General features: G+C 35.1%; 1 protein-coding gene across 1 annotated transcript in view; it reads left to right on the top strand.

Moving 5' to 3' along the window:
* The window catches only part of CNTNAP2 (contactin associated protein 2), a 1125334-nt gene that overhangs the window by 519923 nt on the left and 589860 nt on the right, over nt 1-15551 (top strand). The window contains exons 5-7 of the mRNA XM_068674838.1: nt 4576-4779; nt 6464-6648; nt 9802-9945. Of these exons, the coding sequence (XP_068530939.1) occupies nt 4576-4779; nt 6464-6648; nt 9802-9945 (533 nt within the window). The remainder of the gene's footprint in view (nt 1-4575; nt 4780-6463; nt 6649-9801; nt 9946-15551) is intronic.

Raw genomic sequence — 15551 nt, 5'->3', positions numbered from 1 at the left:
GGATCTTCTGAAGTAATTTCTCTATAGGCACGTTGTCATGGGTTGCAACAAAGAGTTTTTTTTCTTATGATTTTGAGCCTTACCCCTTGCTTTAGAATAGGAAAGCCTCAATTTTTGCTGTTAAAATATGGACATAATGTACTTTTTATATGCTTTTATTTGTCACAATGATATTTTAGTACCCATGATTAAGAGTGACAACAATTGAAACCATGTGTGAGGAATACTGTGGCCCAGCCAGAGATGCTTTGATGAATCTCTGATGTTTTCAAAGGATAGATGCTTAGTGCCTAGTCAATATTTTGTATTAGTACAGTATTAGTATATGTGTTAGCGCACACAGCAGGCATAAATCTCACATCATACAGTAAAAAAAGCAAAGATCTTTTCCCTAAAAATATTTAATCTAAAAAGAAAATTAAAGCAGATGAAATAGCGATAATGGAGAAGAGATAATGGAGATGAAAAAAGTGAAAAAAAATTCACCTATGCTGGGAATCAGTAGTACAGAACCTTTGTATTTTCAATCCCAGAGATTATTTTGCATGTACGGTGTAGAGTAGATCATTTAGAGATCATCAGCAATTTTAAAATATGAGTACATGTTAAATTTTCCATGAATATTGTTGAGTTTATTTTCTGCATGGTAAGCATCTCTCTGGAAAGTACTGTTCTGATCAATGCCATTTTACTGATACCCCCTGATAGCAGGGATTTTTTAGTAATTCCAGGCAGTACCTTTATCAAGCTAAGTGGCTGTGCTGAAATCACTGTTGAGTCTTTAAGAATGAGCACTTCTGTGTTTTTGAGATGCTGACATTGAAGATACAGTTATATTTTTCTCACCAAAAACAGAGGAAATAGAGAAGTACTGGAGCCTGAGTCTGATTAGAAGTAATTTTTAATTAATTAATTAATTATTTTTGGAACTCTAATCTCTCTTTACAGATTTGGTTCCCTTACCAAAACTTACCAAATTCTGCAAGTGTCCAAAAGAAGAGGGCAAAAGTGCCTACACAGGGCTACCTGTGTCTGCCGCACAACCCATGACTGTTGATTTCTCCTTTTAAATTTGTGAATGGGGTCCTAACAATGTCTTAAAGGTTTTCTGACTTGATTATTCTTTAGATGAAAACTGAATGTGGTGATGTCATTAACTAATGAAGCTGTGTTAATTGTGCCATCTCAGAAATATACTGGAATAAGGCCTAACACATCTTCTTGGACAGCTAAAAGTAGTGTTGTATTTTTAAGATGTCAACAGCATCGTTCAGGCTGTCTGGAAATACAAGAGTGGAGAAGTCAGACTGGAAGTAATCAGGCTTGTTTTTCCTATTTAAATTTTTATATGTTTTTTAATAATGTCATTTTTTTTCCCCTCTAACCATATTTTTGTTTCCCTTTCTCCCTCTCCCTCTTTCCTCAACTCATGCTTTCTCTTGTGATATATACATATATATATATATGTATAGTCCATTGCAACAGTAGCCTCTGAGAACAATCAGACCTCCCTGAATTTATGTGAATATACAGTATGCAATGGCTTAGGTCTCTTTCCTACGAATGCAGGTTAGTTCAGTGGCTAAGGATGAGAAAAATTATATATTTACACTGCAATTATATGAATTATATGGTTTACTGTCTTAAGTACCATTTCTCATCACGGTAATTACCATGATATTAAGTAGCTGAGTGTCATCATAGAAGGAACACAAGTCATTACCACAGTTCTACATATGATAACTCTTAAACATAATTGCTATGTAATCTTTAGGTGATTGAATTATCATGCAGGCCTGTGTGCATACTGCCAGCATAGCTATGCATAAAAGAAAGCTGCTTAATCAAATATTACTGCTGTTTCTTTTTTTATAATTGAATGATTTTCTAAACATAATAATTCAGGGCCAGGTTTTGAAAAAAAATATGTTACTTTTACTCAACTTTGTAACTATGGGTTATGAGTTTGCTTCAATGAATAATGAGAAAAACATGTCTGCATGTTGGCAAGAGTGATCTACGTACAAAAGCGATACTTGCCTTTTCAGGGCTAACATGTTGGGAATCCATAAACCCACAGAAGTCAATGTCCTGATTAGATCTTGGTTGCATGCTTGATAGTTATGGTAATTTTTGCAGATGTTAGAAAGAGGAACCAGCTGGCCTTAGGGGTAAGGTGATATACCCTATATAGGAGATCCTATAAACAGCAACAAGTAAATCTGACAAATATTAAATGAAAAGGATATATGATTTTGTATATGGAACTATATTTTTTATGATGTGTATTTGTTATGACAGCTGCTTAAGCTATAATATCCATCAATTTCTTTAATTTGTACCATTTTTTCATGGCAGTTTTATGCCAGTTTGAAAGAGTATAATCTATGTAGAAGATTTGCTTTACATAGAAACATGAATTTGGTAATTACAGTGTGATTAAAAATATAAACTTCATGTAGATTTTTTTTTTCTGTAAACAGTTTTCATGCTTTTCTAAAATTTCTTAATATCGACAAAAATCTCAAGAAATGTTTATTGGATTTTTCTTCAAGCAAAAATAACAGGGCTTATATAATCTCTTTTACAGTATTTTTCTAACAAATTTCTTTGTTTCTACAAAATAAACTCCAGAAGTATTTATTTTCTTGAGTAATGACAGTATACAAGATAACCCCACCTCTGAGCTCACATACTGTTGCTTCTGAATACACGCTCAGAATACGAAATGGAGTGCCTTCATTTCTGAGAGCAGCACTTTCATCTATGCCTGAATAAATGTGTTCTTCTTACATGCTGATAATTTTTTAATGGATTTCTTGCACTAAAATCATAGCGTGCCATTCTGATATTTAATTTTCAGTTGATTCACTGTCCTGGAATTTGTCATTCAAAGGTATTAGGTCAGACTCAAAGTTTTAATTGAACTTGGAGCTCAATGAGTATTTTTTATCAGAGTGTATATGGCAAGGTGTGTTTTATAAAGAAAATGTGTGTTTCTAATATACATTTCTGATATACTTCAGATATATATGATATACTAATACCTATGGGATGCTGCAGTTAGTTTGGAATGCTCGTGTTATATTTACTGAAGAAAATTTCTTCCCCATTCAGTTGACATAACGCGGGTCAGAGTTTATTGTTTCATCAGACATCTTTGTATGTTTAAGGGAAATTTGGGCTAGGTTCACGTTAGATGGTTGTAAACTGTTCAGTACATATTAGGTGGACCAATAGACACCATGCTTCCCCTATATCAAACTTAAGAACTGTAAACAGAATTTTTACAAGGTAACTCAGATCTTCAGTTCTTCAATTTTCATAGTCCCCAGAGGGTCAATAGTTCATATCAGCTGAGGACTATGACCATATTACGTGTTATGATTATGCGTATAGATTTATTAAGATCTACGAAGGTCAAATGACAATATCAACCAGAAACAGGTATTACATACTTCATTGTAATGCACAGGAACATTGTTTCAGAAAAACGAATGTTCTGTAAGTAGTATTGAACTATTTATTATATTAGTGATTTGTGGGAAAAATCCCGAAGGATAAAAACATAATGTGTTGGTCTTTATATTTGAAAACTTGCTATGCTTAATGATGTGAGGATGTATGAATAGGCATTTAATCAATATGACTGCAAGCCTCAGTCTCAATTGAGTGTGTTTTAGTTAATGAATACAAGATGGGATGTGAATTTCGTGACAGAACAATGAGAAAGAAATCATTTATGAAATATTGGTTATGTTTCTACATACTTTTCAGTACAAAATAAATGCTAAACATCATGAAGCTTGATTGAATGCGTTTCTTTGAGAATCAAAGAGCTCTTATATCACTGTGAAAAGTGTTTCTAGAAATTACAGAATGTGAAAAAGCAATCTATACAGTTGCTATACATAAGAAGTCCTTTTGTAGTAACTGATGACTCAACACTAGTAAAAATTGACTCAGCAGATCATTTTGTTAGTCACTACATTCTCAGATGGTTAGGAATAGATGTAACTACTTCTTAAGACACTTCTCTGAATCACAATATAAAATAATATTTCAGAAATTACTTGGAAATTACTGAATTAGACAAAGTTTATGTCTATGGTTTAAATAAAGATTGAGGTATCTCTTAAAACTCCTAAGCAATTTCTTTAGATTCATGTCTTACTGCTCACAGTCCTCTCAGATACATATATTGGATGTTTAAGAGGTATAACATGAATTAGTAATAACAACCCAGTAATTTGTTTCTCATTTTCAACTATAATTGGGAAAATGTGTAGGCAAGCAACTATATTAAGAGAAGCTAAGATAAGTTCAGTAAAGTGGTAGTTTTTTCCCATAAACTCTGCTTTATAACATCCAATGAATTAAATTTATGCTCTTCCTGGTTCCTACTTTCGATAGTATTAAGTTATGGTCAAGAAGAAATGCATTTGCAAAGCATCCTGTACTTGCACAGCTTTTTATTCTGTTCAAGTACAGTCCACATACAGCATGGCTCTTTTTCCAGTTGCTAAAGGAACGTATAATCACTAATCAACAATGTTATTTGTTTTTGTCTTTTAGGGGCTGATGTTATCAATTTTGATGGCAATGTAGTGTTACCATACAGATTCAGGAACAAGAAAATGAAAACACTGAAGGATGTCATCTCTCTGAAATTTAAAACCTCTGAAAGTGAAGGTGTAATCTTCCATGGAGAAGGACAGCAAGGAGACTATATCACCTTGGAACTCAAGAAAGCCAAACTTGTTCTAAATTTAAATTTAGGTATATTTTGATTGTCTAGTTTTCTGCACTTTTTAATTCTCCACAGAATTTACCTCCTTTTTTTCCTCAGTAATATGGCAGGCCACATTATTTAATCAGAACATTTGTTGAAAACTTTCTTCATTCCTTTTATTTATTTATTTATTTTTATTTTTCCTGTTCTATGCCTCCCCATTTACTTTGTGTGAGATAACATGAAAATAAACTCATTAAAAAAAATCAACAACATATTGTTATTAGAAATTTTTCACAAAGAAAAGAATATTGACGGAATTATATTTGACCTCTGTTATAGTTCGGTCTTCTTCACAGAATCACAAAATAGTTAGGGTTGGAAGGAACTTCTGGAGGTCATCTTGTCCAACCCCCCTGCTCAAGCAGGGTTGCCTAGAACCAGGAACATGTCCAGTAATCTTTTGAATGTCTCCAAGAATGGAGACTGTCATGGCCTCATTTGTAAGTAATCAAGTGTCAGTATGAGAGAAGGGTGATGCCTTTAATTGTAGAGGATTAAGGATCAGCAATCTTAACCAAAAAAAAAAAAAAAAAAAAAAAAAAAAAGCCTGGGAAGCTATGTGAGGTTGAGGCTCCGTGACCCTTCCTAGAAAGAAGTATATCTTGAAGGTAGGCAAAGAGAAGTGTGTTTTTTTTTGTTGTTGTTGTCATTTGTTTGTTTCTTGTTTAAGCTCTTAATATGAAGCAAAAAGGCAGTATGATCGTTTGTAGTGAAGTAATGTAGTGAAGCCATGGCAGTTTGATTTGCCAGAATGTGTTATCAACATGCACAGCCTTAGTGTCTGAATTGCAGGTATGCACCAGAAATGCTTTAGGTTCTCATGTATTCAAAACATGGAAGAATGCACTGAGTTATTGGGCAATGCAGCAGTTTTTTAAACTTATTGCTGAATGTGTAATTTGCTGCTCCAGTTGAGATCTATAGCCTTTGCTGGCTTAGCTACGTCAGTCAGCATACAATGAGATGTGATCTCTGATGAACATAACTGCATTGGCAAAAGTCCCTGGAAAGAACACCAGTAAGTTGCAAAACTGTGCTCTTGCTAGTATTTTATTTGACTTCCAGAAAACTAAAGTTGACACAGGAGGGAAGACTGAAATAAGCTATGTTAGCAAAAGACTTATTTATTTTTTTTCCCCGTAGCCAGCTCAGTCTGCTTTGAGCCTCTTCCTATAACAGTAGCTGGTCTAGCTATATAGAGTCTACAAAGTATTGAACTTATTTGTTTGCAGTTATCAGACCAAAAAGACTTTCTTTTACCAGAGTTTATTATCACGCAGTGTCCTCAATGATCAGTACAGTTTCACTGAAGCTCAGGACCTGGAATAAAAGCTATTCTGGGAAGGGTGACAACTTTTCATTTCTGCTGGACAGGGATCGAAACACCAAAAACCTTTAGTTGAAAACAATTTTGCAACTGAAAGTGCATATTGCTTCTCTGGTTCACCTCCGAATAACTATGCATTACCAATTTGATACTTGCTATATTTGATATACCTATCTGTATTTATGGCAACAACCCTCCACCATTTGCTTCATAGTGGGCTGACTTGCTCCAGCCTTTTGTGTGTCCATTATGATTCAGGTAAAATATTGACAGAATAAAAGGAAAATGCTTGCTGAACTGGTGTGAGGTGAAAATTGCTGTTGTTTCTATTCTTATTTTAGGTAGCAATCAGCTTGGCTCTATTTATGGCCACACATCTGTGATGACAGGCAGTCTCTTAGATGATCACCACTGGCACTCCATCATCATAGAGCGCCATGGAAGAAACATCAATCTCACCCTGGACAGACACATTCAGCATTTCAGAACCAATGGAGAATTTGATTACCTAGACCTGGATTATGAGGTAGATGGTGATTTTTTTTCATTTTCATTTAAATAGACATTATAAAGAGAAGTCCAATAAGAAGGGAAGAGAAAATTAATATAATTAAAGTGGTGGGTTTTTTTATAACTTCTTGTTTGTTTGTTTTAATGATCATTATAATTAATTTTGCCTTATATTTCATGGAATTTTATTTTGAACAGTTTTCTCTTAAGTGTAAATTTAGTTTCCCTTCATTAGTCTAACAGGTAACTTCTATTATAAAGCTCATCTCAGCCTATTGTTCTAAAATAGGAGGTCTATGTAATTCAGCCAGCTAAGGGTACAGCTAAGCAGCTGCTGTAAGCACAAAATTGATAAGAAAAAAAGTTTTTTACTTAATGACCTTGATCTTGCTTTTTTTTAAGCACATAAGTACTTCCTTGTATTTTCACAAGTACACCATCAATAACTAATTTCCAGAAAGAAACAGTAAAGAGCTAGAAAACTTCCAAGAAAACTTTTGTTTAATGAGTCAGTTAATAAATACAAGTGTTGGTAATAAACTACACTATACTACACTTTCTCTTAGCTAAAAGGCTGAGAAGTGGTCTTAGAAACCAGGGGAGAGAAACTGGATCAAGGAAGAATTACCTTTAGCAGAAGAGGATCAGGTCAGAGAATGCTCGAGCAAGGTGTACATACATAATTCACTAGACACCGATGAGGAGAGAAAGACAAGATGAAGAGGAGAAGAAAAGGAGAGGAAGAGGAGGGGAAAAGGAGGGGAGGGGAATGACACATGTACCTACAGAATGGGAGACTTTTGTTATATAGACTTTGTAAAATAATTTTCTTGCACTCTTTCCTGTTTCTGATGAGAACTAATGTAGTTGCCTGAACCACATGTAACTATTTCCATCCACATAAATAAGTGCCTGCTTTATTAGCACTAATGATGACATAATACTCATTGAACAAATGAGTACTCAAAAAATACTCAATAAGCAAATTTACCTGTACCAGTGATACTAATGGGACATGGAAGATCTGAACTGAGCTACTGAAAATTCACAAAAATAGACTTTATTAAAGATTTTCAACTGAGTGAACTACAGAAAAAGGCTGAGTGCCTTAAGTCCTTGAGCATTTTGCATATATATGTGTAACATATTTACATAATAAATGTATTGTGTACAATAAAGTTACTTATAAGTGAGGGGGAAATCCAGGAGATTAAACTTTCCCTTCTTTGACATTAGAAACTTCACCGGCAGTTCTCAAAGATAAATTTAAATCTCCATGTACATAGATAGATCTGCATATGTTTAATGGAAATTATTTGATTGTGTGGATATATATTCTGTAGTTTGTATAAATGCAAGAGCCTTGAACTCTTCTCCTTTCTTTCCTCTCAATTTCATAGGCTACATTTAATTGTGTTGCACTTATGAATCAAAACAATTTTTCATAGAAAAGACAAAGCAATAACTCCAAATGTCTCCACTTTCATCCTTCCTTCAGTTAGCTTTTGTTGCTGGGCACAATGTCAAACGTTATGGGAAATCTTTTTTTCTGTTTGTGTTAGTTGTCCTAGCTGTGTCACACCCCAGTTTCTTGTGCACCTCCAACCTACTCACTGGCAGGGGAACATGAGAAACAGAAAAGGCCTTCATGCTCCGTAAGCATAGTTCAGCAATAGTTAAAATGTTGTTGTGTTACCAACACCGTTTTGGTCACCAATCCAAAACATAGCACCACATGAGCTATTATGAAGAAAATTAACTCTATCCAAGCTAAAACCAGTGCACCTTTCTATTTTCTCCTGTCCAAAAACATGACTATAACATGCAAAAGAATGTTTGACAACAATTACTATATTACAATCACATTCTTCAGTTTGTGTAACGTGGTGTGTCTTTTCTAAAGTCAAATCAAATCAATTTATAACATCTGAGGATGTGTCTGTAAAAGGCTTTTATGTATCTGGTATGGACTATAAAGATCTTAGTTTTCAGCTATATAGCTTTACTTCTTATATGCTAAGTCAATATCTCCTCTTTGGGATAGAAAGTGGTATCTTACATGCTTTTAAAATGGTAAGTGGGTCCCTTGATCTGCATTTTCCTGCCTTCAGTAATATCCAGTGGCATTAACAATGAATGATATTTAAAAGCTTGGTTCTGCCAAATCTCAGCAGCAGACTGCAAGCAGAAATATTTGTGAGCTTTCTTGGGGTAGGAAATCTAGCTGCTATTACTATTTATACCATCATCTATTTGATATAAATACTTAACAAAGATTGCAGGGACTAATCTCACGGGTCCTTTATTCTTCACAACCGGGCTGCAAAATATTAATGAAATTAAAAAGACCCTGGCAGGGTAGAGACCTGTATAGTCTCTATGGGGTGACAGGGAGAGAAGAACAATTCTAGTTCATAAATTATTTGTTTTTTATAGCACTAGAGATTCTGGATAACCTCATGTTTTAAAGTAATGAAATTCAACATCAAGAGAAAAACAATTCTTGTTTGTTGTGCTAAGTCATGTGGTAACCATTCATTGACTATAACTACATGATAAAAGTGTATTTTCAATAGTGGAAGGTGATCTTGTCTAACCAGAGATAGTAACTTTTACTAAGGGATTCTGTAAAATCCTTCTAGATAAAGTAAATATATGAGCATTAAAGGAAGCAAATGCATCATACTGAAGCCCACAACTGCTGTGTTGTAGTCTGAGCTCTGAATCTAACACATTTATACTTAAATGATTCAAGTAAGGCTATCTACCTGGCTAATCTGGTATCTACTCATTTCTTCTCGAGAAAAAATGAAAAGGACAGTTATTCCAAGTACTTTGTTATTTGAGACAAGTATTATTCAGTAGCAGTCAGAAGAGCAGTCTGATATGAGTAACCATGATGTGGGTGTGCTCTTTATTTGGAGAAGTACAATAACAATTGAGATTTGCTACCATAAATATTTGCAATCACAAATTCATTATATATTTTTTTCCTGCTTTTGCAGTGCTTGTTTGGAACTTCTTTTTCATACTAAGCAGTGTTGATAGCTATTAGTCTCTGTGTTTGAGTGTTCAAAAAAAGCAAATGCATCTGCAACAGATATGTTTAAAAAATCTAAGAAGTGTTTGCCCTCCAGTAACTACCTTCCATTTTTTGTTGCGTTCAAAGATAACCTTTGGAGGCATGCCTTTTTCTGGGAAGCCAAGTTCTAACAGCAGGAAGAATTTCAAAGGCTGTATGGAGAGCATCAACTACAATGGCAATAATATCACTGACCTTGCCAAAAGGAAGAAATTGGAGCCTTCTAATGTGGTGAGAACATAATTTAATGGTCATCTAAACTTCTGCTTCTCATTCTAAGGAAAGTTTGTGTGTGTGTGTGTGTAGCAGATACCCTCATGATGTAATATACAAAACAAAGTTTATCATGTGCCCAAAGATCTCATTGTAAATACTTCTATGACTTTTTTTTTATAATTATTATTTTAAATATATATATTTTTTAATTATTATTATCTCTGAGCATTTTACTTCTGGGAATTAAATTTCAGCTTTTCAAAATTAACCTTCAGTATCAGATAACTAGTTTTTAAAAGAAAAAAGATGGACCCAATTATAGTGATCCACAACTAGGGTAGACAAAATTTATTATTAAATCAATTCCAGGTTTCTCATGGCTTTAAATCCTGGTATTTTCCATCTGTGCAGAGCTAGTTGGATTGCTGGAGTGAAAAATCACTGGAAAGAGATGGTTCTAGATCCCTTTTCTGGGAGCTTTAAAAAGCCTCAAGGTACTCGTCTTCAAAATCATTATTTAGCTTATTAACATCACAAAGTTTAATAATATTTTATTCTGGTGGTAGTTTTCCTTTTTTTTTTTTTTTTCTTGCTTAAGTGCTTATAGTTGCTTTAAAGCAACTTTAAAACAAGTTTAAACTTGAGGCTTTATAGACAGGCTGATCAAGAAAAGCTATACAAGATATACGAGAAATTTGTATATCTTTAAGGTTCTAAATGTTCCTCAAAATATTTGATGACCTACACAGGAAATGTGGGTAGGAAATGAATGTATTATTACCATGATCTTCAGATGGCCTGAGTAAGTTGTTCAAGGCTTTTTTCTGTACAAGATTACAATCTTCACAACCCCCTGCTAGCAATATGTATGGTTCCACTGTTGCTTTTTTTTTTTTTTTTTAAGTATTGCATAGTAAAGATTTATACATGCAATAATGATAAAGTGCAAAGGGCTGATTACCATTTGATTATTCCTTGGATAGTAATATTGATGTTTCATGTAATTGTATGAACAATATGGCTAAATGAGCAAGGTTATACGGAAGGATAATTCTGAGTATGTGATATAAATCCTGAGTCTGTACCAACTCAGTAATACAGCCTGATATTTAGAACCTCTTTTTATAAATGATTTTTTTTCAGTGTTGTCAAAGACAAAGAGAATGATATATATGTCAAAAAAAGAAGACTACCCTTCTAGAATTTTTTCAGTTATTTTTTTTTTTTCAAAATCACCTGCTTGCAGTGCATATTAAACTTGTAATTTAAGCACATTTTTCAAAGATTGATAATTAATTCAGGAAAGAATTGTTATACAGATTTTTTTCCCTTTTTTTTTTTTTTTTCTTCCCAGTCCAGTCTACTGTAAGTTAGTAGGACATTTTCTTAAAGTGTCTTCCTGAACAGAAGCGTTACTTAAGAGAAAAAAAAGTCTTAGTCTAAAGTCCTAAAGTCTTAGTAAAACCATCTCTCTATTTTTATTTGGTTGTATTTTTAGTTCGTGTGGGTTTGTTTTTGTTTTTTTTTGGGGGGGTGGGATGGGGCCCGACACAGGCTTTTTGCTTGGTTTTTGATTAAATTCTGTTACCCGTAACAAAATCCAAATCTGTGGCTTTGTCAGTGTTAGTGCTTCATCAAGAGGCTGTGACATGCTAGTTTAATTTAATGACTCTCTTGATTTCCGATTCTAAAAATATCTATAAAAATAGAAGTGACCTTTGCTTTCAGTAATATTACTTATATTGCTTAGACTCTTCAAAAGCAAAATCTATTTTACTCTAATTAAATCAACATGGATTTCTGTGTTTCTTACAAAAGACTTTGTCTCCTAGTTTTGAGCCTGATTTACCATAGAAAGTAGAGCTGGTTGAGACTACTGTAGTTAATAATCATGTTTCTGATAATGACTCTTAAGTAATCCAACCAGGATCAAAGCTCCATTGTAGGAGATACCGTACAGATGCATAATAGTTGGTACACCCTGCCCTAAACAGTTTATTATACAAAAACAAACAAACAACAAAAAAAAAAACATAGAAAACAAAATGTAATAAAATGGAACAGAGGTGAAGTAATCAACATGTTTATAAGAAGTATCACAGGGGGGAAAAAGAAGAGAAAAGAAGACTATGAAAGAGGTGTGAGACAAAAGGAAAGATGTTCTTATAGGCAGATTTCAAAGGTCATACAGAAAAAGGAAATGGACAAGTTAATAGAATGAGGAGATCTAGACAATTTAAGGAGATAATCGTATTTGTCTCTGAACAAAAATGAAGTTAATATCTAGAAATCTTTAGGTCTCACATACATAGGTGTTTAGGTGTTATGACTATGAGTACACCACCAAGAGTCTTCTAACATTTACTTAAATGATTTATTCATTTTAGCTTTTGAGATTAACAAAATAGGGAAAAAAGGGGGGGGGGGGGGGGGCAGGAGTGTCACAGCCCTCTGTGATAGAAAAGGTAGCAACAACTCTTTGGGGAGTATGAGTAAGATGGATGGCCTTGAACAGTTGTTCTTACTAGTGGAACCTGATTTGTTTTCATATTAGATAAATGAGACAAATGATAAACATCTCCAAAAGGGAGAGGAGGAGAGCCAAGACAAATAATAAGTGTCTGCTTTTCTCCTGAATCAAGTTGCAAACATGAGTTGGCAGTGACTAAATAGAACAGTAGGTGTTAACTCTTGTTTACAGCTTGGTTCAGGTCTAAGACAAAAATAAAGACCATGCTTACACAGAAGTCTTCCAGTCCATCTTTTTTATGTTTATCTAAAAGAGTAAGTTTATTTATGGTTTGCTTGTTTGTGTACATTTACAAGCACTAAAGTGTAATATGTAGCACTTTCCCAAAGCCTGTAACAGAAATATTCTAAGAATCATATTTGCTGTCCTCTATCTTTACATACATTAGGCCTATATTCCACCCACTTCAGCAACTGCTCCACCAAATATTACGGAGGACAATCATGTGCAAATTTAACATAAGTTTTTTCTTTGCATTTGCCAAATGTTCTTAACATAATAAGGATGAGTAATTAGCTATTTTAAGAAAAATACTGAAACAACATGACAACTATTAGCTAGAATATTATTGCCTTTACTGTATGATCTAACTTAATTTAACAGGTACTGTAGTGTTAATGAACTCATTACCTCTCTTTTGCAAGATTCATCCATTATCTCTATTAATTGAGTGTTTGTTGTTGTTGTTTTTTAAGGCCAGGTAGTATTTCCACAAGGGGTAAGATCTGAAAGCAAAAATCATTTATAAAAGGTAAACATGAAGCTAACTTGAAAGACAGAGTTCGTGATACAAAGGTCAAAGTGACCAAATCAAGATATTTTTGTAATTTCCCTTCCAATGTATTATAAGTAATTCTTTAATAAGATCAACAGTTTCAGTATAAATGCACGTATTTGAGTATAAATGCACACTGTATGTTTGACTTCCATATCACTGCCCAGAAAGGTATTCAACAAATTATCATAGAGTAGTTTAGGTTGCAAAGGACCTTAAAGATCATCTAGTTCCACTCTCCCTACCATTGGGAGACACACACCTTCCATTAGACAAGATTGCTCGAAGCCCCATCCAGCCTGGCCTTGAACACTTCCAGGGATGGCACATCCAAAACTTCTATGGGCAACCCATTTTATAACCTTCATTCACCCTCTGAGTAAATAATTACTTCCTAATACCTGATAGAAATATTCTCTTTTTAAAAACTGTTAACTCTTATCCTGTCACTACACTCCCTGACAAAGAGTACCTCTCCTGCTTTCTTGTAGGACATCTTTAGATAATGGAAAATGGGTTTAAGGTCTTCCCAGAGCCTTCTCTTCTTTAGGCTGAAAAACCTCAACTCCCTCAGCCTGTCTTCATAGGGGAAGTGCTCCAGCTCTCTGATCCTCCTCAGGGCCCTCCTCTGAAATTGTTTGTGTGCTGGGGGCACCAGAGCTGAATGAAGCTGAATTCCAGGTGGAGTCTCACAAGAGCAGAGTAGAGAGGGACCTCAACCTGCTGGCCATGCTTGTCTTGATGCAGCCCAGGATACAGTTAGCTTTCTGGGCTTCAAACGCACACTGAAAGCTCATGTTGACCTACTTGTCAACCAACACCCCCAAGTCCATCTCCTCAGAGCTGCTCTCAATCCCTTCACCATCCAGCCTGTATCTGTGATTGGGATTGCCAAGGCTCAGATGCAGGACCTTGCACTTGGCTTTGTTGAACTCCATGAATTTCACAGAGGCCCACTTCTCAAGCCTGTCTAGGTGCCTCTGGATGGCATCCCTTCCCTCCAGTGTGTCAACCACACCACACAGCTTGGTGTCATCAGCAAACTTGCTGAGGGTGCAATTGATCCCACTGTCCATGTCACCAACAAAGATGTCAAACAACAACTGTTCAGATACTGAGTGCAACTATCTAGTCAATTTCTTATCCACTGAGTGTGCTATCCATTGGATCCATGTCTGTCCAATTTAAAGACAAGGATATCATGGGGGACAGTGTCAAATGCTTTTGCACAAGTCCTGGTAGATGACATTAGTTGCTCTTTCCCTATCCACCATTGCTGTAACCCTGTTGTAGAAGGCCACCAGGTTTGTCATGCTTGATCTGCCTTTAGTGAAGATGTTGACTGTCACCAATCACCTCTTATTTTCCATGTGCCTTAGCAGAGTTTCTGGGAGGATCCATGATCTTGTCAGGCACATAGGTGAGGACTGACATGACTGTAGTTCCCTGGGTCTTCTTTTTTTCCCTATTGAAAATGAGGGTTATGTTTCCCCTCTTTCCGTTACTGGGAACCTCACTGCACTGTGATGACTTCTCAAATATGACAGACAGTGCCTTAGTAACTTTATCTGCCAGTTCCTTCAGGACCTATGGGTGTATCTCATCAGGCGCCTTGGATTTGTGCAACCTTAGGTTCCTTAAAGTAGTCTTGAAGCTGATCTTCTCCTACAGTGGGCTTTTCTTCGTTCCCCCAGTCCCTGCCTTTGCCTTCTGGGGCTTGGGATTCAGAAATTATTCTGAATCTACACAAAAGGATCTCTTTCTCTTTGAAAAACAGGGATGCTTTTATAGAGACAAGCTGCAAATTAGTTCTAATTTGTAGCCCAGACCTAGTGAACAATATGTATCCAGTGGGCTTAAATTTTAGACAATCTTCCTGTGAAGTACAGTCTTAGTGGGAATTGGGAATCCAGTTCAGATTAATCTAAATGTCTCAACAGGGAAAGTACCATTTTAGCTAACAGTGAAATTAGAATTATATGTTACTTCCTCAAGAAATCTCTTACGCAGTTAGTGTTTATGATAAATGAGCTCACTGATGTGAAAAAGGATTTGAATGGACTGAGTTCCATTAACCTTAATAGGCGTTGTATGTGCAAGCGTCTCATGCATCAGGATATGAAAGCCTTCTTTTTATGAGGAAATTGTTGGTTCCTCACAGTAACAAGACAGAAAGAGAAACTTACAAATGTCTAACAAAATACTTTCTGAGTGCTTCTTAATTGTCATCTGTGACTAGTGTCTCTGACTGTATTGTAAGATGCAGGCTCTTACAAAATGTTATTGTCCTCTGTGCCTACAGTGAAATACCTTATC

This window comes from Anas acuta, chromosome 2 (assembly GCF_963932015.1).
Source record: "Anas acuta chromosome 2, bAnaAcu1.1, whole genome shotgun sequence".
Classification (NCBI taxonomy): domain Eukaryota; kingdom Metazoa; phylum Chordata; class Aves; order Anseriformes; family Anatidae; genus Anas; species Anas acuta.
Note: the sequence above shows the minus strand (reverse complement) of the source record. Positions and strands in the feature narration are given on the sequence as shown.